The 23,764-nt window shown below is 43.3% G+C and overlaps 2 protein-coding genes across 2 annotated transcripts in view; one reads left to right on the top strand and one right to left on the bottom strand.

The window, feature by feature from the left end:
* LOC102294054 (retinoic acid-induced protein 1) overlaps positions 1-6,907 on the top strand; it is a 55,634-nt gene extending 48,727 nt beyond the window's left edge. The window contains exons 3-5 of the mRNA XM_005925448.2: positions 184-277; positions 1,325-1,374; positions 3,901-6,907. Of these exons, the coding sequence (XP_005925510.1) occupies positions 184-277; positions 1,325-1,374; positions 3,901-3,909 (153 nt within the window). The 3' untranslated portion in view covers positions 3,910-6,907. The remainder of the gene's footprint in view (positions 1-183; positions 278-1,324; positions 1,375-3,900) is intronic.
* Positions 6,908-7,003: 96 nt separating this feature from the next.
* On the bottom strand, positions 7,004-23,594 carry srebf1 (sterol regulatory element binding transcription factor 1). The gene is made up of 19 exons (XM_005925447.3): positions 23,218-23,594; positions 19,848-20,393; positions 18,366-18,541; positions 18,112-18,249; positions 17,783-18,001; positions 17,536-17,650; positions 17,153-17,310; positions 14,539-14,755; positions 14,238-14,422; positions 13,798-14,059; positions 13,397-13,563; positions 12,972-13,140; positions 12,736-12,844; positions 12,381-12,490; positions 11,416-11,548; positions 11,104-11,269; positions 10,095-10,310; positions 9,405-9,516; positions 7,004-8,679 (listed from the first exon to the last, which is right to left on the bottom strand). Exons 1-19 carry the CDS (start codon positions 23,321-23,323, stop codon positions 8,459-8,461), a joined length of 3,525 nt encoding a protein of 1,174 aa, XP_005925509.1. The 5' UTR covers positions 23,324-23,594; the 3' UTR covers positions 7,004-8,458.
* Between the last annotated feature and the right edge of the window lie 170 nt (positions 23,595-23,764).

Here is a 23,764-nt window from a genome sequence, read left to right as displayed (position 1 = left end):
CATCAGTGAATCTTAGACCAATCTGACATGTGTTTGGATGCTAAGAAATATCTTTCAGAATTACTGAAAACTTTTAACATTTTCCCCTCTTTTCTCTCCCTTTCTGAATGTGCCTCTGTTGGTCAAACTGTTTGTTTCTTTACTGGTCTTGATCCATATGTCCATCTGTCTTACTAACCCCAGAGCTGCTACAAGTGCCAGATTGTGGGGGCGTCCCTCAGCTGCTGTTGGAGAGGCTGCTCTCATAAATACCACTATGTCTGCGCCAAAGAGATAGGTAAGAGACCACAGCGAGAGAGGGAGGGAGCAACAGGGGGATAAAAAGACAAGAAAAAGCTAAGAAGAGAAGGGAGAAATGAGGAGGGAAATTGGGAATGTGAATGATGAGAGACCAATTGGGAGGGAACAATTGCAGAAAAATAGGTGGGAAAAATGAAAAGAGAGTGCAGGGGAAGTGGTTGTGGTTAAATGAGAGTGAGAGGGGGGGAAATGCATCAAGGAGTAGCATTATTGAGTGCGAGAAGAGATGTCTGAGAGTGTTAGGGCAGAGCAGAAGAGGAAAAGAGAGAGGGAATGAAGAAGGGAGCTTTGAATACAGGGAATGATGAGAGGAAAGTGGAACCCTGGAGTGTGCAAAAAGGAGAAAGCGAAGAGATAGAGGGAGGAGGCTGAGCTTGCATGTATGTGTGTGTGTATTATTGACCACAGCCCCTGTGGCTCCATCCATCCACGCTGCTGCTGTCTGGAGGCTGAGCGTGCATGTGTGTGTCTGCATGTTCGTGCCTTCCTTTCCAAATGCTTGCCAGAACACTGCCATGCACACCTTATAACAACTTGGCCAACGTGCATTTCCATCAGCGCTCGTGTGTGGTTGCTGTTAATACAAGAGAGTGTCCGTGTGCCAGCATATGTGTAACATGGTTTCCCCCTTATATTATCTCATGCCAAGGAAGTACAGTGCGAGGATTAAACGGTCTGCCACGTCTGCCGAGCCAGCACAGGGAGCAGAGCGAGGCCCTTTTTTAATCCCGCTGAGTGCACCAGCCATATCTGACTGCCTGCCTGCCTGTCTGCATTGCAACGTATCCACTCAGTCTTCCTCTTTCCTCTGTTGCTCTCCCTCGCTTGCATCGCTCTTTTATTTAGCTCAGTTTTTTTTCCATTCATTTGTGCTTTTTGAGGAGAGCTGTGGGTTTGTTTTGTTGTTGTTGTTGTTGTTGTTGTCAGGATTAGCCTCCTGGTATGTTTTTTATTCAAAGTAAAATGTGAATCTGAGATTTCACACCTCATTCTGTTGTTCTTTGCTTTTTCTCTTTCTGCACAGGCTGCACATTCCACGAGGATGACTTCTCCATCAAATGTCCTAAACACGAGGTAAGGAAAAAAAACCCACTAAACTAGTGAAAGCATGCTTTATTACTTCGTCCTGCTTTAACAGTTAGTTTAACAGTTCCCCAGCATTTCACAGGCAACATCAGATATCAGTGTTTACACATATGCCTAAGCACACAAGTTCAGTTTTTCTTTCTCCTCACCTGGCCTCCCTTTCCATTCCGATCCTAACACCAACGCCGCCAGCAACACCCCCCCACCATCCCCTGCCCCTCTCTTTATCCACCTCCTCAGCACAGGGATAAAAAAAAAATTGAATTCACACATTTCTATAACAAACAGCAGCACCTTGGCTGAACAGATGATATGGTGCTGAACAGGAAACACAACCGTCAGTTCCTGTAAAGCAGAGAAAAACAAAGAAAAAACACAGCTGATGTTCATTGTAGACTGGCATAAAGTACCTTTTTCTCTTTGCCACATGAAGACTCTTCCTACCGATTCAACGTGTACCCAGTGTACCTCGGCGAGTTAAAATCACCACATCAACGAGCGCCCTTCATTTTATTACCATCGCCTGCTACTGTGACTTCAAACTGCTGCATTTGCAGGGTCACTGTTCTCCGAGTTCATTCGAATGGTCTCCTCCACGTCCAGTTCTTCCTTGTAGGGCAGACGCCATCTGGTGGTGATGCGTTTGCATGGCAAAAGGAGGAAGGTCAAATGAGGGAGGGAGTGTGGAGGGGGAGGGGGTGCTAGAGATGCTGACATTCAGCAGGGAGCAGCGGTGCATTGAGGCAGCAGTGGCAGTAGCCTCCCATCCTCCCTCCCCGCTCTGCATCTCTCCCTCCCTCCCTCCCCTCCTTTCCTCTTTTCCTCTTCCTTTCCTGTTCTCCTCTGTGCAGACTGACAGGGATGAAAAGCTGGCTGCTGATCAAAACACCCCACCCACCATCACTGCCTGCTATCTTCCCCACATGCTCTCTCCACCGTTTCCCTCTCTCTTGCTCTCCTTTCTCTCATTATTTCTCTCCCTTCCTCCTTTTTTCCCCCCCTCCGCTCCCCTTATTTTGCTTCGCTGCTACCCTGCTGTTCCAGCTCTCTCCCCCCCCCCCCTCCAGTCTCTCACTCTGTTCACCTCTCATCTCCTGCGAGCTCCCTTTTCCGTTTTCAGTCGTCCTCCCTTCATCTTTCCTCATCCCATTCTCCCTCGTTCTTTGTCATCTTCTCCACTCCTCTCTTCACCTCAACTCCCACGTCTAAGCAGCAGAAATAGCGTGTGAGAAACGGAGAGAAAAGGAGAGCGAGTCAGAGAGGGATAGATTGTTGTTAGCAGGCTGAGGCAGAGCTGTCATCAGCTGAGGGATCTGAAGGTCTGCATGTGTGTGTGTGTGTGTGGGGGGGGGGTCTGTGCCGTGCCAATTTACGCCGAGCGGCTTAATCAAAGGGAAGAGCAGAGACACACGTACGCACACATACAGACACAAGCACACAACCACCCCACCCATGGGTTCCCCTAAGAAATTCTCCCTTTCGCCTGCGTTCACTTGCTTTCAGGGCTGAGGGGGAAAAAATGCACACAAACGCACTGCCTGCAGCTGTGGATTGTCCAGTGCTAACGGACACACACTGTGAGAGTCCACGCAGGTTCATTAACAGGTTGCCTGGAAGCTCGCACACATATACACATAGTGAACGCAAGACAGACAGGCAGAGAGAAAAACAGAGCGTTTTGTGCTGCAACTGAGTGGGAACAAAAGACGAATGGGGGCAGTTACATCAGAGAGTGGCAGGCTGAAAGAGACGGAGATAGAAGGAGAAAAAGAGGGCAACAAGAGAGACGAGCAGCAAAGGGAGCGACACTCTGTGATAGAGAGGTGGGGAGAAAACAAGCGGGACTGAAGGTGTGAAGGAAAATGAGTTGTACCAGAGAGGAAAAAGCAAAAAAAAGGAGTGAGAGGTAGGCTTTAAGGAGGGAGGAGAAGGGGGGAAGTAGAAGGATTGAAAGTAGAAAGATAAAACAGAGAGAGCAATGCTGCTGGTCTGAATCCAGGGCATAAGGATGGGCAGCTGGCAGTTCAGAGAGAGAGAGAAAGAGAGAGAGAGACAGTGGAAGAGATATCAGGGGATGCAGAAGAGTAGAAGGGGGAAAGAAAGTGCTCAACCACCACACCAGCACAATTTAGAGGTGTTCCTGCTGCGTCTTTCATAGGCGAGCTGGTTCACTGGTCAGCTGCATCCATCTCCCCACTCCAGCACACCAGAGCCAGCTTGCTTTAATGCCTTCACTCTGCAAATCTGCACAGAATCCCTTTCAGCATTGTATTATACCAACATCTGCACAGAAGACGCCTACGCTTGCAGTTTACCTGTCTGCACATTTACTGCAGCTTTTAAGAATTTAGGTGCTTAAATTCGAGCACAAAAAAGCCTCACAAGTCACAGGAAATGATGAGAAAAGAGCTCAAGAGTTCTGGGCGAGGAAGGAAAACTTCTGGCACACCTCACACATTTGTATCCCAATTGTGTTTTTGACTTTGTGTTTACATCTGTGCACTTCCTTCACAGGACCTGTAAGATATTCCTGTGTATCACTTTCATCGCCAACACCATCACCTCTCCGCCAGACAACACCGATCCAGCGAGGCAAAATCCACTCCCTATTCCTAAAGACACGGTGACGACTGATGACGAACAGGCACGCCAGCCAGCGCGGCTGGGCGAGGGTTAAAAGGCAGCGCTGAAGTGGAGCTAGGAGCAATACAAACAGTGGAAAAACAGCTCTGCAGAGAACAGCTGCTCCTTGAAGCCGCCCTAGAAATGTGCTTTCTCAACTGAGCCCCTGACTGCAAGGCAGAAGGCAGTGACACTGTTTAACAGGAGGGTAGGCTGCGCTTTAGAGACTGCGCGCCTAAGGCCAGTGCACATGGGGACCCGTTTGAAATGCAGAGCGAGGAACGCATGTGTGTGTTCTGCCTTCGGATGGGTTGCTATCATATTCAGACACTCGGCGGACACTGATTGGACAGGGACATCCCTCTGGCCACCTTGTCTGTGGGCCAAGAGGTGCATATGTGCGTGTGTATGTGTGTGTGTGAGAGTGCGCGCATGTGTTTGTATGTGATAACCATAGAATTGTCATTCTCCAAGCACACCATCAGTGTGTTTGTGCATATGTGTCTGTGGGAGTATGAAGAATTGCTTCTCTAACTCAAGATGTCACGCGTCAAAAAAAAAAAAAAAGGAAAGAAAAAAACAGCAGCCAACCACTGGATGTATCTCAATGTGCCCGTTTGTGTTTAAAACAAGAGACAAAATGAAACAGGTGAGGATGAGGAAACCGTACAAGATGATGGTGATGATGATGATGATGTGCTTCACAGGCTCAAAATATTCTGATACTGAAGAGTTGAGGGAAAAAAATGGACGCAGTATTTTAATATACGGCTCTTATCTCCGGAGATGTATTTTGATGTGCATTATGGCTAAACATCATTGCGTCACCCTTGGTATATGTCCGGCTTTGTGCTATTCAGAAATTAAAATATATATATATAAATATATGAAAATGAGAAAAAAAATATGAACTCTGTTTAAGAGTTTACTTCAACTGTGCGCACAGTCAGTATGTACAGCAGACACCACCATCATCACTCGACAAGCTGCAGACGAGGGCTCAGAGGACCCACCGGGAGTCAGTCCATCCACTTCATATCTATGTACAGTTCAAGAAGTATTACCTGTTAACAACATTTCGAGATTATTTCGCACACCACAGCCGCGAGGAAAGACGTGCATTCAATCCTGATGTCATGAAACACACACACACACCCATCTGTTTGTGTATCGAAAAATGTAGCCTCTTTTCACTCCGCCATGCTATATAACAATGCCCCGTGCGGGGCGTCAGTTAAAGTACCGGTCATTTTCAAAAGGAGACATATTTAAGTATTAGGGCATAAAAGAAAGTGCAAAAATGCCACACCAAACTTTCTCTTTTATGAAGCTCATTATTTAATGGTGTATATAGGTATTTGATGCTGTTTAAATGTAAAATGTGATGTACTAATATAATTGTGTATAGTATTTCCTAGAGATGTTTATTTTCTATAAAATGGAATATGTTATTGCTTATAAAATGTTATTAAAAGAATCCATTGATGAAAAAAAAACAAAACCTTTTTTGGGAATGTCACTTGTCTTAAGTGGGAGCATGCCGTTTATTGATTTTCATGTCTATTTGTTTGGACTTGATGACACAGCATCACTCTGTTTGAAATGTTTTTTGTAACGCCAATGTTAAATATACCAGCACCTTTCAATGCTGCTATGACCAATGCCTGCTCTTTTTGTCTTCACTCAACACGCACTGACAGTAAGACATGTAAATTGTGGTTCTGTGCAGAGTGGCCACTCAAGGGCACAAATTAGAAAGAGGAATAATGACAATGCTTAAAAAGCCATATTTTAATACAGCTAATCCTTAACATGATAAGAAATCATACAGAAACATTCTGCTATTTATTATAATTAACAGGACCCATAATGCTCATCTTCAGCTCCATACGTTTGTTCTTGGACTCTGCTAGAGTAGCTTTGCATCAGTCACATTTCAAAACATCATCTCAACCTCTCACTGAAACAATAATTAAGTCAACTTTGTTCTGATTGGCTGCCCCTCACAAACAGAAGGTTTAAACACCAGAAAAGGTCTTCTTGACGCTGCGGGTCAGAGGAGTTATAGGATGGCAACACTAACTCAAATCACTCCTTCTTACAACTAAGTTATGCAGAAGAGCGTCTCTGAATGCACAACACGTCAAAACTTGAAGGAGATGGGCTACAGCAGCAGAAGACCACACTGGCTGCCACTCCTGTCAGCTAAGAACAGGAAACTGAGGCTACAGTTCTCACGGGTCACCTAAATTGGACGACAGATGCCTGGTCTGATGGATCTCAATTTCTGTCATGACATTTGGTTGGTAGGCAAAAACAGCATGAATTCACTCTACCTTATAATTATGATTAGGTGATGGTGTAATTGTGTGGGGGAGATTTTTGTGGCACACTTTGGGCTCCTTACCAGCAACCAAGCATTGTTTAAACACCAAAGCCTACCCGAGTGTTGTCGCTGACCATATCCAGCCCTTTATGACCACAGTGTACCAACTCTGATGGGTCCTTCCAGCAAGATAACATACTGTGTCACAAAACTCTAATCATATGAACCTGGCTGCTTGAACATGACGAGTTCACTGTATCCGAATGTTTCGACAAATCTACAGCAGCTGCGTGATGCTATCACACCAATATGTACCAAAATCTCAGAGGAACTTTGTTGAATTCGCCACAAAGTAATAAACGGGGTTCTAACCCAGTATTAGGAAGGTGCACCTAATGACGTGTTCCAACACATTTATTGGCAAGCTTAAGGTCACTGGTTCGATTCCAGCTGGAGACACAAATCCCCTTTGGGGTTATGTCAGGAAGGGAATCCTGCGTGAAACTCAACCCGAAAAATGGAGCCTTTGCTGACATTAGTCCATATCTGAGTTAGAATTTCAGCCAGACACAATGCAGACATCATCTCAGGTTAGTGTAAGACTTTTAATTATTGATCATTTTTCAACCCGTATTACCCAGTTATTTCAATTACAACAGGAAACGCTCATTTCTTCTTTACAAAATATTTTAATATTTACATGACGAAAAGGAATAGATGAAGAACATAGAAGAGATGAAAGCATGTCATTGAAAGGTCTACATCAACATTACTTTCAGACATGGTTGCATCACTGTCATCTTAATCCCATGTTTTTCAGTCTTTCACATTAGTCACATGCTATAAAAAAAATATACTGGTCCTGGGACATGTCAAAAAATTTGTTAAAAAACCCCCCCCAAAACAATCCTCTTAAAAATTAAAACATGGTGCTTTCTCTAGGAAAGAAACCAATAATTGAAAGAAAAAGTAACATTACAGCTACAAATAAAGAAAAGATTTGTCACAGGTTTTCTTTGGAACAAAAGGAAAAAAAGTTAATTATTTCAAAACCTTCTGCATGACATACGCAACTTTTTGTAGTTGTACAAACTACAAAAAGTTGTACCAACAGCTCATGTTTAGCTTGAGCTGTTGATTTACAACTAGCCAGTGCCTACGACAGTCGCATGGGTATGCAACGCTAACCTGATACCGCACAAGATATGCGGCGCCTAGTTTAAAATTGCAAAATAAAGCAAGATTAAAAAAGGAAAAAACAGGCATTAAATCACTCTTCTTATGCAAAATACTGCTTGATCAAAGATCATAAGATTATAAATACATATTAAAATATGTACACAGCAAAACAAGAAGGAAAAAAACAAACAAAACGCGACCTCTATGAAAATAACCTCATAAAGCCATAATATTACTTATCTCACTGAAATCAGCCTCACAGGCTTAGTGCAGACAGAGAAACGGGGCTCAGCTTGTGAGGCATGATTTTTTTTGTTGTTGTTGTTGTTGTGTTTTTTTTTTATTTACCTCGACAGTTACGGTTTAGTGCTTTCCCACCACACAAGCCCACGCACTCAGACCAATACAAGTTCTCGTTTTTCTCCCACAAAAACACAGATGCCTCATTCTGCAACCAATCAGAGTAGCCCGCCACTCCAGCCCACTAAGCTCTCCGCTAATCGGGAAAAAATAGAAAGAAAGAAAAGTGGGGCGAGTGGGGATACGCCAGTAAACGCATACTTCTCACCCTTTCCAGTTTCCATTAGGACACGACAGCTCCTCTTTGTGGGCAAACTGTGGCACTGCAACACATTCTCACCAAGGGATTCTTTTTATTTTTTTATTTTGACAAGAGGAAAATCGTTTTTTTAAATAATCCGCAGCAACAAGAGTGCGAACTCGACAAGTGTTTTGTTGTTTGACTGGGGTGATGGGAGGGACAACGCATGAAGAAAATCCAGTTTGATATGAATCTGTACAAATCTGTTCGATAGCTGCTCACCAAAGAGAGACTGTATGGTTTTGTCTTTGTCTGTGTGACTTTATATGTTACAGATGTTTATATATATATATATATGTGTGTACACAACGTCCATGCGTGTCTCTCAGCAACCCCCCCCCCCTCTAGCTGTTGGTGACAGTGGTGCCGCTGCCCAGTTTTATGATCATTTGCTGGCAGTCGTGGAGGGTCCTCTTGTCTCCCAGCTTCTCCAGGGTGCGGGCAGCGTCGGCCAGCATGCCCACCCTTTGGCCCGGAGCCGAAAGAAAGGACGGAGGAAGGTAGCGGCACGCCAGCATCACAGCCTCCGCCTGCTCCCGCTGGCCAGGCCGCATCTCACACTCCTCTGCACACACACAACACACAAAAACAAAAACAGTTAGTTACTGCGGCATTTCGGGTGATCTTTTTGATGTCGTTAACCAGCAACAGCCAAACAGAGTTTAATCACTGATCTGATTTATAACGAAAACTGAAATGGCCTGCCCTTCTCCAAAAAGCCTCCCACCATCACTTATAAACACAATGACAAATCAACAGCATGTCCCAGCTTCTCTGTCTGCCACAAAACAAGCTAAATGAATGGTAAATAAAGCAAATACTAAAAAAAAAAAAACTAAAGTAATTAAGTCTAACAATCCATAGATTGCTTTTAGTGTAAAATATATTAAAATATATTGGATTTCACCTGTTTATCCATTTATCAAGTATTCTAAAGAACCTTAGAAAATAATGTAAAGAAATTGTTTTCTAGCAATTCAGGAGGATCTCCGAATGTCTCAAACAGATATATACTTAGTTTAATAAAAAATAAGTCAAGAAAAAGCATCACATCCACAGAATGTAGAAGCTGCACTTATTAAATGCCCTTTTTTGACTAGACTTAATAAAGAAATACATTTTCAAAGCAGACGGATTAGATAAGGACTGAGTGACATAAATATTCAGAGCTTTCTCTGTTACTTCACCAAATTAAAAATATCAGCAGGAGTTATTAAAACAGAATCACCAGTGCAGACTGAATGAAATATCAAATCCACAGTAATATTGTACACACACGCACACACACACCTGTCTTGGCTCCGGGTGTTGCTCTGCGCCGCAGTGAGCGATCCAGAAGCTGATGTGTGCGGGTGGGACTGGCCCCCGCCATCAGCCTGGCCGTAGCTTCATGGAGAAACAACTGGAAAGGGATGGAGTGCAAAGAGAGAGAGGTGAGAGAAGAGGAGGAGGAGGGACGACAGCGAGTGATGATGACTCACACATAATGCTCGGCTCTACCTCTGAGAGACTTTGAAGTCTTGTGAACAATGCTGCTAAACGCTTGCCTCAGGGTGTGTGCGTGCATGTGTGTGCTGTAACACCTCCCAACCTCACAGAGAACTATATATACCCTGCACTGCCTGCAAATATGTGCACTGGATTATATTTGTATCCATTTCCAATGTGCTGCTCTGTGCCTTTATTAAGTGAAGAAATTCTATTCTTTTTAATTCACTCATTCACGATACATATGCAGCAGATTTGTGTTTTACACTTTCATTAAAGAGCATCTTAAGATTCATCTTAGCATGTTTTGGTTTGGATAGCATGCTACACTCAGATCCAGTGTCTTTGTATGCAACTACTGAAATAGTTTTCAGTTGAGACAAACTTCAGATTTAGCACAAACTCTTCCCTCATATTAGGCCCAGCACAGAGCTTTGATAAACCAAAAGGGAAAACTTAAAAGACAGAATGTGGTGACAAGGTTTTACATACTCTTCGCATCGCAGGTCTGAAACTCTGTGCCAATTTGCGTAGCGAACTGAGGTCTTGCTGAAAGCCCACGAGCTCTGGTGGAGAGGCCTGCTGAATGCCCGCAGGGCCGCTGGTCCCCGCTGAGCCTTGTCCCGTGGGAGTGGCCCCTTGTTGCTGCAGACGCCAGACATTTGTCCTCATAACCAGCAGCAGATCGCACAACAGCAACTGGACAACCTAGCGAGAAATAATTAGCTTTAGTGCTCAAATATTCTCAATTTAAAAACAAAAATGAAAAGAAAAGGGAGAGAAAAAGCCCCAGTCTCCACTGACCTCAGAACTGGATACTGAAGTATGATGAATATGTCATGTTTTGAAAAACACCAAGAATTAGACTAAAAAAATGTTTGCATGTTTGTCATACAACACCGCTTCCAGTTTATAAAAATAAGTAATATCCATCACATTTTGCTCAGGATGTTAATCTACAAATAGTTTCAGCTGCTATTATTAAAACAGTCACTTTCGTTATGTTATGCATCTCTAATCGACGCTAAAGGACATTTTCCACCTCTCCTACGCGAGTGTGTGTTCTGCTGTGAGTGGCCCAGCTCTGTGTTGCACTGCAGGTACATTGCACTCAGCTGAGACACACATGCAATGCAACTACAATGCACTGCAGCTCTGGCCATGCACATACACCGCTGTGAGCTACCTATCCACCAGCATCACCATCTGCTGAGTGCCAGAGGGTAGGACACTGCAGCATCGCAGAGTGGAGATGCTGCGAGGGATTCGCTGTCTGGTGAAGTGTGTCGCTTTGTACTGTGACAAAGGTGCACGTGTCTGTGTGCGTGCATCGTTTAATCACTTTATAACTATGTAACTATTCCCGACACTTTAAGTATTCTTGTGCATTTTTTTCCCCTCGTGCAGATGTTGCCACCTTAATGAAATGTCCCTCCTAGGTGTAATAAACATCACTTACGTGCACAAATCTGGAAGAGATTGTGCCTTTCTTTGTGCGTACCTTGTCTAAACTGGAGCTATGACAGTGTGGTCCCAGGTTGAGGCTGTCTCGGAGCAGGGCGCTGGCCTTGTCACTGTAGCTCAGACTCAATTGGCAGTTTTCTGGCTTGGACAGCAGAGCTCGCACTGCCCTGAATGTGTTCAGGCAGGCTTTGGGCAGAAGACTCCTGATAGAAAGAGAGTGGTGGGCGGGCAACAGACAAAGGACACAGGTTAAAGTGGTGCAAGTGTTAGAGGGTGGGTGGGTGTGTGTCCTTAGCCTGGCATTTGCAGGGCAAAGTTCCAAATTCACATCTTTATACGTCTAACTTACTCTGCGTTCTGCAGACTGCGGGGCAGGTGCTCAACCGTCGGATACAGTCTCTCTGCTGCGGCATCATCTCCTTGGAGCCAGTTGATGATCACCACAGTGATTGAGGACCACCACTTAGAATGAGGGTCACAGCCTGGATATTAGAGGAAAAACAGTCAAAGCTGAGACACCCTCAGACAGAAACAAACATGCAGATATTTAAATCCCAGAGTGTCCACTTTCACATTTAGCATGCATGGCGGTGCACCCGTGCAGACAGCTGCTGTCTGCATTTTGACCTCTGAATCAATCTGTTTCTACCCTGGAGGATTTTGACGACTCCCTCACAAGGAAAAAGTACTCCATTTAACACAGGGCAACACACACAGACTTCTAAAACATGTAGCGAGTAACCTGAGGCTCTGCCAAGAAAAGTCTCCTATTAAAATCCCTGCACAGTCTCTCATCCCTCCCGCTCCCTCCTTCCTCTCAAGGTGATCACCAATTTGACAGTGCTGAAGATAGATGAAGCAATCTAGCGAATGCCTCCCTTTCACCTAGCCCTCTCTCGCTCAGATCAGTGATCAGTAAGGACAAAGGAAAGCGGTGGGAGGATGGAAGTCAAAGGGAAATCAAGCTACTTGATCTCTGTAGTGTAAAAATGAACTTTGTCACACAGCTTCTTATTCTGCACGCGCAGTAAAGAAAGAGCAGTGTGCAGAGAAGGCTAATGCAATTATTGCAAAAAAGATAAGTAGCAGTGAAGTAAGGAGTACGCATCTAGACAGTGTAACTGCTTGATGTACTTAAGCAACAGAAACATTTAGAGGCAAGTTCTGATTTTTCTAAAAGCAAATTTTAACCAGATTAAAAAGTCAGTACCATTAGTGATCGCTAATGTTTTTAGCGCTGAAGATACACTGTCAAAGATTACTTTTCAATACAAATGAGACCGCAAAGAGAAACGACAGTTTCCATAGCCATACCTGTGACAGTTGCCATGTTGGACCCAATAGCAAAGGACTGTGAGGTGGCACCAGCCGCATCTGAAGCATTAATCAACAGCTGGAGATATTCCAGGGCATCGGCATACTCGCTGAGGACACACACACACGCACACACACTGAATGGTTATTTTTCCCCACAAATCGTTAAAATAAAACATACCTACAAAAGGGGTTTTTTTTTAATGCCAAATTTAATTCTGCGTTTATTATCCTCATTTCTTTCTTTGTATGTTGGCGACTCTATGAGAAGTAAACAGTAACTTGTTGCCAAGAAAAGCAAACGAACCAAAAGTTACAAGAATCGATTATATGAAAGCGCGTCTTGATTTCTCACCCGTCTCCCGGACTTGTATTTTTCTCTCCGCGAGGCTGGGCCACACAGTACAGAGCCTTTTCCAGGAGGTGTTCTCTAAATGCCTGAGTCACCTGAGCCAGAGGATCCACTGCAAGGGAAACCAATAACAAATATAAACATCAGAATGTGCCTGCATATTGTAGGCAAGAGGATTCCAAGTTAGGTATTGTAAAAACACAGTTATACACTGAGTGCAAACTTTTGCTTTCACTGACCAGTGTTGCCAGCTTGGCTGTAGATGCTTTCTTTAGGGGTGCTGCGAATAGCCCAGTCCCCATCCACGAAGAAGCGGTGACCTAGTGGGTGACAAAGCCACTGCATGGCTGGGGGGACACTGCCGCTGGAAGATAGGCAAGCTTGACGAGCACTGCTCAGGAACACACGCTGTCAAAAGAAGAAAAAAAAAAAAAAGGTTTTGGTTCGGTGTAGTTAAAAATATTTCACGTTAGGACAGATCGCAGGATCTTTAATCACCTCAGTGAATGTTTATTAACCATGAAAGATAAATTAAACAGAATGTCAACTCAAAAATGGTTGTTGTTACATCACGTGAGCACAAAAGAAACAGAGTCGGGGTAAAAACACTGCTTATAAATGACTGAGCAAGACGCGAATGCTTGTGCAAACAACAGGGACTCACAGAGGTGAAATGCAGAACCCTCGGCAAACTGGCTTTGACTCGTAGAGCCGCTGAAACATAGATCTCAGCCAGCGAGGCCACAGGCAGGCATGAGCCAGAACACTCTGCAAGGTTCACTGCACTTAAAGACATGTGCACTGCTGAGAGGTGGCTGCCATTCAGTTTACCTGCAGGCACAGATCGAAGACAAGAAAACAATTTTTTTTTTTAAATAATCACAAAAATTATTTAAACTGGAATTTATCTTTAGACAGAATCTTTTTGCACAGCAAAGACTGCAATGCTTTTAAACCTTACTTCAAATGTTGCTGAGTCGCTTTGAAATGAATGACAATTCACCTCCTAATGTCCAGCGTGTCACACTGATCTGATCTAAAAGCAGGACTCTTATGGTGACCAACCTGTCATGTGAAGCTGGTGCAAGCGGTGGTAAACCAGGGCGGCATCACGGCTGCTTTTGCAGGCATCCTCCTGCAGGGGGCGATCAGATCGCAGCCCTCCTGCCCTGGCAGCTAGCCAGCGGCCAACCCATAGACGCTGGAGGCAGAATCTTAGCAAAGACCAGAGCGCTGCGCAGGCCAAGTCCAACTGGGAGGTGGGTAAGGGGCGACCGAGAGCCTTCAGACAAGTCCACAGGTTGTGACTGGCTTGAGCAAAATCTCCCTGTGAAGTGTAAAAGATAAATAGTGAGAGAAAACAGACAAAGAGCCACTTTATAGATTCTGTGAGAGTTCAGAAGGATTTCTGATTTAAATATGGTCAAATTCCTCCTTGTGGATCAGTACACTTTGTCAATTGGGCACACGTTTAAAAAAAAGAAAAAAGAAAAAAAGAAGCATACTCTTGCCAGGTCCAGGTCAGCCTGTTTGCGATGCCTCCAGAACAAGACGGATGATCCAGAATGTGGTCTGGTTACAGGTTCTCCATACACCAACAGCCGTATTAGAACTCCTGATACCAGAATACCGTTCAGTAGCCACACAAGTATAGTCGGGAGCATCCAATCCATCCAGCCCCATGAGTCAGCTATAAACAACACAGAGTCATTTAACTGCAAAGAAAATCTATTTATTGAGAGCTAATTATGTGAAATTTGAATCACTGCCATCTGTCTCCCTCCCAGCATTTTCCCCACTCTGTACCTGCGACATCCACACCCAGGACGGTCCTGCCCGCGTGATGGGTGCTTACAGCTTCAGTATTTCCAGATGAGCTGCTACCCGATGAACAGAACAGAGCAGCCAAAGGGTTGAGGGAGAGGAAGAGAAAGGTAAAGGCGCACAACGCCATACGGGAACGGTCCAACATGCCAACGGCACTGCCACCTGCTGTCGACTGGTCCGGCGTGCCTATATTTGGCTGACACACGAGAGAATCCAGAAGGACACATTTGTGATTATTCAGTTTATTAATTCAGGCAGCAACATCAATCTGACAAAAAGTATGAGTAATTACATTTTTGAGGTGTTATAGTGGTTGATTAATAGTTGAGCGCTGTACACAAGCTGTCAAGCATCATGGGTGTTCATGGAGAATTTTTTCGCAGCCAAAAGAATCACGTTTGTATTTTTTTTTGTGTCTATTAAGACTGACAGTTGCAGTGTGGTCAAGGTTTCTGTTGGCAACAGTTTCCTAGATTGTTCATGGGAGCGCCTGTGAAGGAAGTTTAGCAAGGTTTTCTTTGAGGTGCTTTAAGCCGTCACCATGGCACCGACCAAACTCCAATTCACAAAAATCAGCTGATGCCAAATTTTATCACCAGAGCACATTTGGGTTAAAGGAAGAAATAGGCCGAGTTCATGTGACGTCACTCCTGCCGTGACGTCACTCCGGCAAGCACACACGCAAGGCAATGGCGGTGTGACGAGCCAAAAACAGACTCAGGCGAGCTCACACTTTCAGAGCTCGGCACAGACAATGTTCTCTCCCACGTTTGTAGTGCAAAATGCAAAGCTGGAAACGGCAATGCATCTAATCTGAGGAAACACCTGGTCAAACACAAAACACAGCTCGAAGAATGCACCAGATCTGATAGCCCGAAAGCCAAATTCACAATCACTGCAGCTTAATTTAGCACATCTGTCACCAGTGTACAAGAGTGTGAACCAATGGATGATGACGATGATGAAAAATCTTCGTCAGGTAATTAATTAGTAAGTCGGACACGTTGCGCGCAAAAAAACCAGGACTTTTTTCACTGTGTTGTTTGAAATTTTAACTCACGTGCTGTTTACGGCAAACATACACGTCATGTGAGATTGTATATCCAAAGCATTGGTAGATAATCACAACTAATTATAGCTTAGAATTAATATTAAATGTGTTATAATAATAATAATGATAATAATGGATTGCATTTATATAGCGTTTTTCGGGGCCCTTAAAGCGCTTTACAATACCACTATTCATTCACTCTCACATTCACACACTGGTGGAGGCAAGCTACGGTTATAGCCACAGCTGCCCTGGGGCAGGCTGACAGAAGCGAGGCTGCCATATCGCGCCATGGGCCCCTCTGGCCAACACCAGTAGGCGGTAGGTGAAGTGTCTTGCCCAAGGACACAACGACCGAGACTGTCCGAACCTGGTGTTCACTGCCAGACAGCAACCAAAGCATTAAATAACAAAATGCTTCAAGTGAGAAGTTTGGACTTATTTTTGTAAGAGAAATCTTGGATTTATTATGTCACAATGAGTAAAATACCGAAAAACAGTACCAAAGCCCAGGTACAGGTATCTGTATCTATTCAAATGTGAAAGGTAACCAAGGCTTGTTGTTCCAATAAACAAAAGAAATCCCATACAGATGGCACCATATGCATAAAGGAATAAACAAAGCACAGCAAAAACAGGTTTTATCTAGTTTCAGTTAGCCATATCTCATTTTCTATTTTGAGAATATGCAAATCATTAAAGCAGTCTATGGAAAAAAACTGTTGGGGATTCATCACAGTGTGAAGAACTGTGTGGACAAATACTTCCAACAATTTAATGTATCTTAATTTTCATTCCCAACCCATCAATTCACCGCATGGGCTCAAATGAGTCCACTAACCAGTGCTGTGCTGGTGTCCCTGCATCCATAAAAAAACCTATTCTAAACATTTATTCACAGCTGCTGCCCATCTTATAAAAGGCACCATTAACACTAACATATGCTACTATCAAGACAATGTCTTTTTTTTTTTTTAAATGAAGGGCTTGGCCACTTTGCCAGCACACTACCAAATTGCATGCATCCATCTGCAGAGAGTCTGGCAGCTAAACTGACCTGCCTGCATTCTGACAGGGCTGTCACCCACAGAGGCGTCCGTTGTTGTGTTTTTCCTTTCACAATGTGCCAAATGTTCAGACTGCTGAGCAGCTGAAATCCTATATCAAGCAAGCACAGAAAAAGATTGTGCTTTCAGAACTACAGCAACTGTTCTCCACGGTTCCCTCGCGCCTGCTTAAAGGTGACGCAAACCAGCGGGAAACATGCCGGTGTATCTACATTTGTCTTTAAACGCTTTGCTTTTGCTGGCCTCGAATTCAAAATAAGAAAGAAAACTTTCAAAATTTGAAATGTTTTCTTCGCATCATTTTCATGTCAATGCAGGATTTGAATGATTTGCAAATTCAGATTTTTTCAAATATATATTTTACAGAGTCCTAACTTTCATTCAAACGCAAACCTAATGGGAACAAACCATCTGTCCTTGCATCTCTATCCCGAACCCTCATCTCAAATGTTTAGTTTAAATGAGCTCTGCATACCTTTGTGTCCTCTCCCATTGGACTGTCAGGTTCTGAGTCACTGCCACAGTGAGAGAAGGAAGTTGGGGAACCCACGTCAGAGGCTGGCGGGGTGGGCAGCTCGCTCTTCACATCAGCCTGTCCATCCACCTCCATGGCAACCAGGTCCTTAAGAGACTCTGTAGAAAAGGGGTTTAAAAAAAAAAAGATGATGAAGGGAGTAGTTAGAGGGTCAATCAAGGGTACAAAAGAAAAGAAAACCCTACAATACACTTCATTTCATTTTATATTTGTCTTTTCAGGATTAAAAAAAAAAAAAAATCAGCAGTCATTGTTGTTAAAGGTTACTGGAATGATTGACTTTCAAGAAATTGAAATAAAAAGAGAGCATTTTAAGCACATACTGTTTTTCTGGGCTGCCATTTTAAGAGCCATGTTCTCTTGTTTGAGCTTCTGGTTAGTCTGCTGCAGGTAACGGATGTAGTCGATGGCTTTCCTCAGTACTGCAGATTTATTGAGCTAGAAATGAAAGAAAAAGACCAACCGAATTATTAGACCTCTGCTGTTCATGAAAAAGACAACTGGACAAAAAAAAGAAAAAAAGAATATGGCATAAAAAGCGTGGGATGCTTGTAAATACGTGCTTCTTACTTTAGCATCAGTGCCAGCCACCAAGTCTTTCAGCTCCATGATTTTGTCATTGATGGAGGAGCGGTACCGCTTCTCAATAGCGTTGTGGGCCGTGCGCTTCTCCCCTTTGTGTGGCTGGCCAGCCGGCTTACCACTGATAGCGATGCGGTTGATGGGAAGCTTTTCAGCATCCACCATGACAGGCACTGTAGTCAGGAAAGTACCCCCACCCATGAATGCCTGAGAAAACAGGATGATGTAAGTGCCAGGGTTAACAGCGTGGGTGTAAACTCGACAGCGGTGCACTGTGTGACTTCAGTATTAGGTTTGAGTTCATATTGTGCATCTACCTGCAGCGAAGTGCTCTGTGCTGGGGTGGTGGTGGCCAGGGACGTGGGAGAAGCTACAGTAGTGACCATGCAGGGGTCAGGCTTCAAAGTGGTCAGCAGTAGACTCTCGGCCTTGATGAACTGGGGCTGAAGCAACACCTGAGGACACCAGGGCAGATAGATGCACCGAAAATTCATTTACGTAAACGAGGACTGCAGTGCATTCGTTTTTAAGTCCATCCAGGCTCGCTCAGAGAACACCTTCATACACTTACAGGTACTTGCTGTACGTGGGCTGCGACAGTTTGAACCGGAGGGCTTGTTGACGTGGTCAGGAGAGGAGATGCAGTTGTCAGCCCTTGGAGCTGAGCCTGAATGGCCACTGGCTGAATGCTCGGCGGTGAGGATGACAAACTGGTGGCAGGAGTGCTCACACTGCTGGGACTGCCAGCTAGAAAAAAACAACAACACATTGATGCCAAAAAGACTTAAATCACACAGGTAAAATTTGAAGTAAAATCCGAGCAATTCCGACTTGAAAGTAATATTTTTATATGTTAAGTTTATTTGATGGTTTGTGTTAAAATTTCCGTGATCATTTAACGGTGTAGTAGCACACTACCCATTTCAACATTTAAGCTTCCAAAAGAACCGCCAGCTTTAAAAGTAAAAAACACCTGAACTCTTAATTTCATCAAAACTGCATTAGTTTTAAGACTTTGTAGGCAAAAGGTGAACTATGGACTCATTATAAATGCGATACTCTCCAAATGATATGGCCGCTACTTTCGCTTATCTCCACCAAGCTTTAAGAGATATGGATAAAGATATGCACATGCAGTGGACTGTCTACTGTGTACCCACCAATGTTCCACGTCTTGTCCACACACATAAATTTCATTTCACTCGCAGACTCTTACGCAGCTGACCAAAGTCTATGAGATTACGACATTAATTAGAAATCATGCGAGGTTAAATGACCTAGTGTCCTGATAAATGCGATGCACGTGAACAGCAAACTTGCAGGGCACTGGGTATCAGCTGCTAGATTCCATGGTTAACACAAATGTGCTTTATGTGAGCCACTAAAAACATCCTCAGTATTTAACAGAAATATAAATAAACACTTGGAGTTTTTTTCCCTCACAGATGACAATTTGTCATTCTCCCCTTTTTTTCCTTTAGAGAAAAATAACGCTGGTAAATGAGGTTATGTATCTCTATGAGATTCCATTTGTTTGTATTTGAAAAGTCGGTAAAACAGCAGTGCATGTATTGTTGAAAAGAAGTCTAACGACTGAAAGGTTAGCATCACATATTTTAATCAAATCACAATTGACAAAAATGAGATATTAACATTTTCCTTAATAACCCATTTTTCCCCCTCACTGAATACCTGACACAAGAGGTTTGTCATTTTCACTGCGCAAAAAAGGTTCAAAAACCTTGAACTTTAACTGTAAATTACAGAACAAAATAAACTGGTTAAGCCAGGTTAATGAAAGTTGTAAAAAGCTAAAGACAGCAGGAAGCTTGCTGGTCAACGATGCAGACAGAATTGGATTAGAACGATCCAACATCAGACATGCAAAGTCAAGGAACTTGTCTCTATGTGAAGAAACACACTACAATAACATCACAGTTTTATTTTCATCCTTTCCCTTAAAGGTTTTATTTTTAAAGCACAGTTTGATACCCCCTACCATCTAACTCGCACATAATCTATGACTCAATCATCACCATCAGAGAGGGCTTACCTGTGTAGCTGTTTGGGCTGCTGAAGTTGGTCCGGGCCTGAGGCTGTGTCTGTGTCTGTGGTGGAGTCTGGGGTGCAGGAGAGGTGAAGAGTGCCTGAGGCGTTGAGCTGAATGCTGGGTTTGGTCCTGGGGAGCCATTAGGTGAAGCTGCCTGGGAAGGAGCAGACGGGCTGAGAACTGGTTGGGGTTGCTCCACTTGGGTCTGTCTGATGCTTTGAGCTTGTTGTGGGGAGGACGGCTGCTGCCTCTGGTTGGAGCTGGGTACCTGGGCCAGGGGAGACTGCTGGAAGGTGGGAGGCTGGAAGGCTTTGTCTGGGGTGGACGAGCTACGAGTAATAGGAGGGCCCAGCAGTGCATCCAGATGAGGGTTACTGCTTAGGATGGAAGATGAAGATGGAGGTGTGGTAGTGGTGGTTGGGGGGGAAGCTGAGGTGATGGTCTGAGTCAAACCATGAATCTCTTGTATGGGAGGAGCCGTGGTGTATGGAGGGGCATCAAAGAGTCCTCCAAACTCCATGTCCTGGTTGCTGATGAGCTGGAGCATGTCTAAACAGGAAGACAAATCACAGCCACTGTGAATGTTATTGTTCAAGTAGAAAATTTATAGCAATTTGCCAGCTTTAAACAATTAAATATGGACCAAGATCAAATCTATAGGAACTGTAAATTTCTCGAGAAAACTTGTTTAGAGATTGAATTACCGTACTATCCATTTCAGTAGCAAACTGCACTTTAATTACCAATTAATCAACCCACATGTGCTGTGACTGTTTATGATCAAACATCACTGGCAACAATTTCAGTCATGCTAAAGAAAATAAAAATGCAAGTTATCATATATCTAAGTATTATTATTAATATATAATTGCAGTGTAGAGTGGGAATGCATAAAAATGGATAAGGCCAATGTGATGCTCAAATAGAAAGGAGCATCACCTTGAAGTGTGTTTTGGTATTGGGTTAAAAAAAAAAAAAAACCTAAATGGCAACAAACAAAGTTGCATTAAAAAGAAGGTTTTAAAGGGGCTTTATGCAGTCCTGTAAAAAAAGTTTAGTTCAGACCTTTGCAGGCATTCGTTCATGCACAGCTCTTTTAAAGTCTCCCTGCGGCATTTTCTTACCGCGTTGATGTCTGGACCTCAACTGGGTCACTGCAAGACCTTGACTGTTTCCTTTTTCAGCCACTATCTTGTACATTTGCTGCTGTGCTTGGGAGCATTGTCCTGTTGCATGACACAATTTCGGCCAAGCATCGGACAGATGGCCTCACACTTAACTCTAGAATACTTTGAAATACAGAGGAGTTCATGTCAACTCAATCAATGCAGGTTGTTCCAAACACAACCCCCAAGTCATCACCATTCCATCGCTATGCTTAACAGTTGATATTAGGTGTTTATACAGATATGCTGTGTGATGTTGTGCATTATGAATTATTGCTCAAACTGTTCTGGTTTGTTTAGCTGCAACTTTGCTCCTGCATGTGCTTTTTAAACTTCAACCCATATTTGTGTTCAGTCTCTTTCCAACTTTACTGTCATTAATGTTAACATTTAATATGCTGTAGATTATGTAGCTCATGTGTTTTTTTGAGGTTTCTCTGACCGTGAGGTGAAGTTGGGACTTCCACAAACCCATGTACTGCGAACCAGAAAAACTTCTGCTTTTATAGAGTCCATTCTTTTCACATGACTGTAAATGTAGTACTGACTACAGCAGTTTAAAATTGCTAAAAACTAAATTTTGTTTTGTTTCATCACATTTTCCATTAACACTCAAAGAATTACTAGAAAACTACTTTAAAATATCCAAGCAGGAGATGGGGTGTCTTACGCAGTTTAAAAAACACACTTTACAAGAAAGACTGCCTCTTGTTGCGTTAGAAAACACAGCAAGAAATACCAGGTACAGGTATACAGTACATTTCACACTTTAAGTTTATCAAGCCATTCATCATGTGCGTGCAGCTGTAGGTCCAAGAATCCAAGTGGTATATTATTAATGAGTTATTAATCTTAATTTGTGCTCGTGCACATATGGACTTGTAGGTTTTCATTAGCATGATCTAAAAGATATAAAACATTTTAATATGTATCTTTTCCAGAAGATTTGCTAATTACAAAGATTTAAAACTGACAAAAAAAAACTTTACATGGAAAAAAGTGAGATGGCACGTGTTCACTAATCATTTTTTATTCTAGGAAGCAGTGTGCTCTTGAAAGACATAAGACACTGAAATAATTTTCACAGCATTTTTTACAAGGACAGTTGACCGCGTTTAATTTCTCTGTTAAGTGATTCTGAGTTCATGTTGTGACTGCAGTATAAAAAAAGAAAAAAACGAGCAGCCTGGATTTGTGAAGCAGTGTTGTGTATGAGGTGATCGCTCTTGGCCAATCAGAGCGCATCTCGGAGACTTGCTATGCCGATCAGCCCAAGACAGGAAAAGAGAGGGAGAGCTGCCTGTGGCAATGAGTGTGAGGTTACCATCGAGCAGTGTCACAGAGGGTTACTGTCGGTCAAAGTCAGAGAGATGGAGAGCACGGCCGCAGGATATGAACACTGTTTACGCAGTGCGTGTTATCTTTACACGTCGCCCCCTATCACAAAACACATACTGGCCAATTTAAGAAGACTGACAGAAAACTCCAAATCTTAACAATACTCGAAATACTCTTGTGATTTCGATTGAAGGCTTAAATTGTTGCACGAATTTTATATATGAATCATACTATATATGCTGTTTGTTTTTTGCAAAAACGGGCACGTGGATAGCACTATATTCGCAAGAAAACAAATAAAGTCGTCCACAGAGCACGTGGCTAGATTAGTTTTCAACCGATTAATTTGGCATACATAAATACATAAATATTTGTCAAATCGGTCAAGTGAGGCTCTGTGAACCCAAAAAGAGAGGAATGAACGACAGTAACCCCAGTCTATGGAGCACGCTGGGGGCGGGGCGCACACGAAGCTAGCTGTACGTTAGTGTCACATATTCGCCTCATGAAATGCGCTTCTATTTTTCTATTGAACAGTAAGACACACAGACGGCTTCTGATATTGCAAGAATCATCGTTATAAATTACTAACAAAACATCCCAAATATCACTTCCGGCTAGCCTCCATATACTTGCTCACTGATAGTTAGCATGTAGCTAACAGTGGATGATGAAAGCTAGCTCTCAGCTTTTAAAAGCTTTTATTTAAAAGATGTCTTTGTATCGAATGTCGTTGTAAGTGATGTTGTTAGTGTGATTATTACATGCAGAACACTTAAAGAATTGATACGAAAAGGAATGATAACACGTACGGTGTTACCGGTTTTAGCAACTGTTTTAAGCCAGCAGCAACCATTATATTTTCTTACCATCAATGTCGCTTAGGAGGGCCGTGTCAATATCACTGGGGTCGTTAAGCGACAGTGTTGGATCCAGATTATCCAACGAATGATCGTCAAAAGACAGGCTGTTCATCTTTACTGTCGTGTCTGGGCTTTCCAGTGTAGACTTGACTGACTGTCGGCGAAATCGGAAACTTCTGAGTCCTTACATTTGACAAAAGGACCAAGATCCCTGTCCTTTCGTCACATGCGCAACGCGAGCTGCAACTTTTCTTATTTTTGTAACTTTTGTGTCAACTAACTGCTCACAACTAGCCCCATCATCATCCTGGGAAACTTGTCAAACCAAGCCAAACACCGACGCTCATTCACTACTAACGTGCTTACAGCGGTAGCCAGAGAAACCCATCCAACCGATGATGATTGACAGTTGCCCCAGCCAATCACCCTCCTTTGAACTAGATTCCCACGTCCCTGTTTCTCAGGCTTGTTTTGATTGTTTGAGTAAATGAGTGAGGGCATGTGGAGTATACGGCCACGATCTAACACAATTTATACACAAAAATCAGATAAT

This window comes from Haplochromis burtoni, unplaced genomic scaffold, assembly GCF_018398535.1.
Source record: "Haplochromis burtoni strain Fernald_Lab_line unplaced genomic scaffold, NCSU_Asbu1 Contig_81, whole genome shotgun sequence".
Taxonomy (NCBI): domain Eukaryota; kingdom Metazoa; phylum Chordata; class Actinopteri; order Cichliformes; family Cichlidae; genus Haplochromis; species Haplochromis burtoni.
The sequence above is the reverse complement of the archived record's forward strand: the minus strand, read 5'-3'. Positions and strand labels throughout refer to the sequence as shown.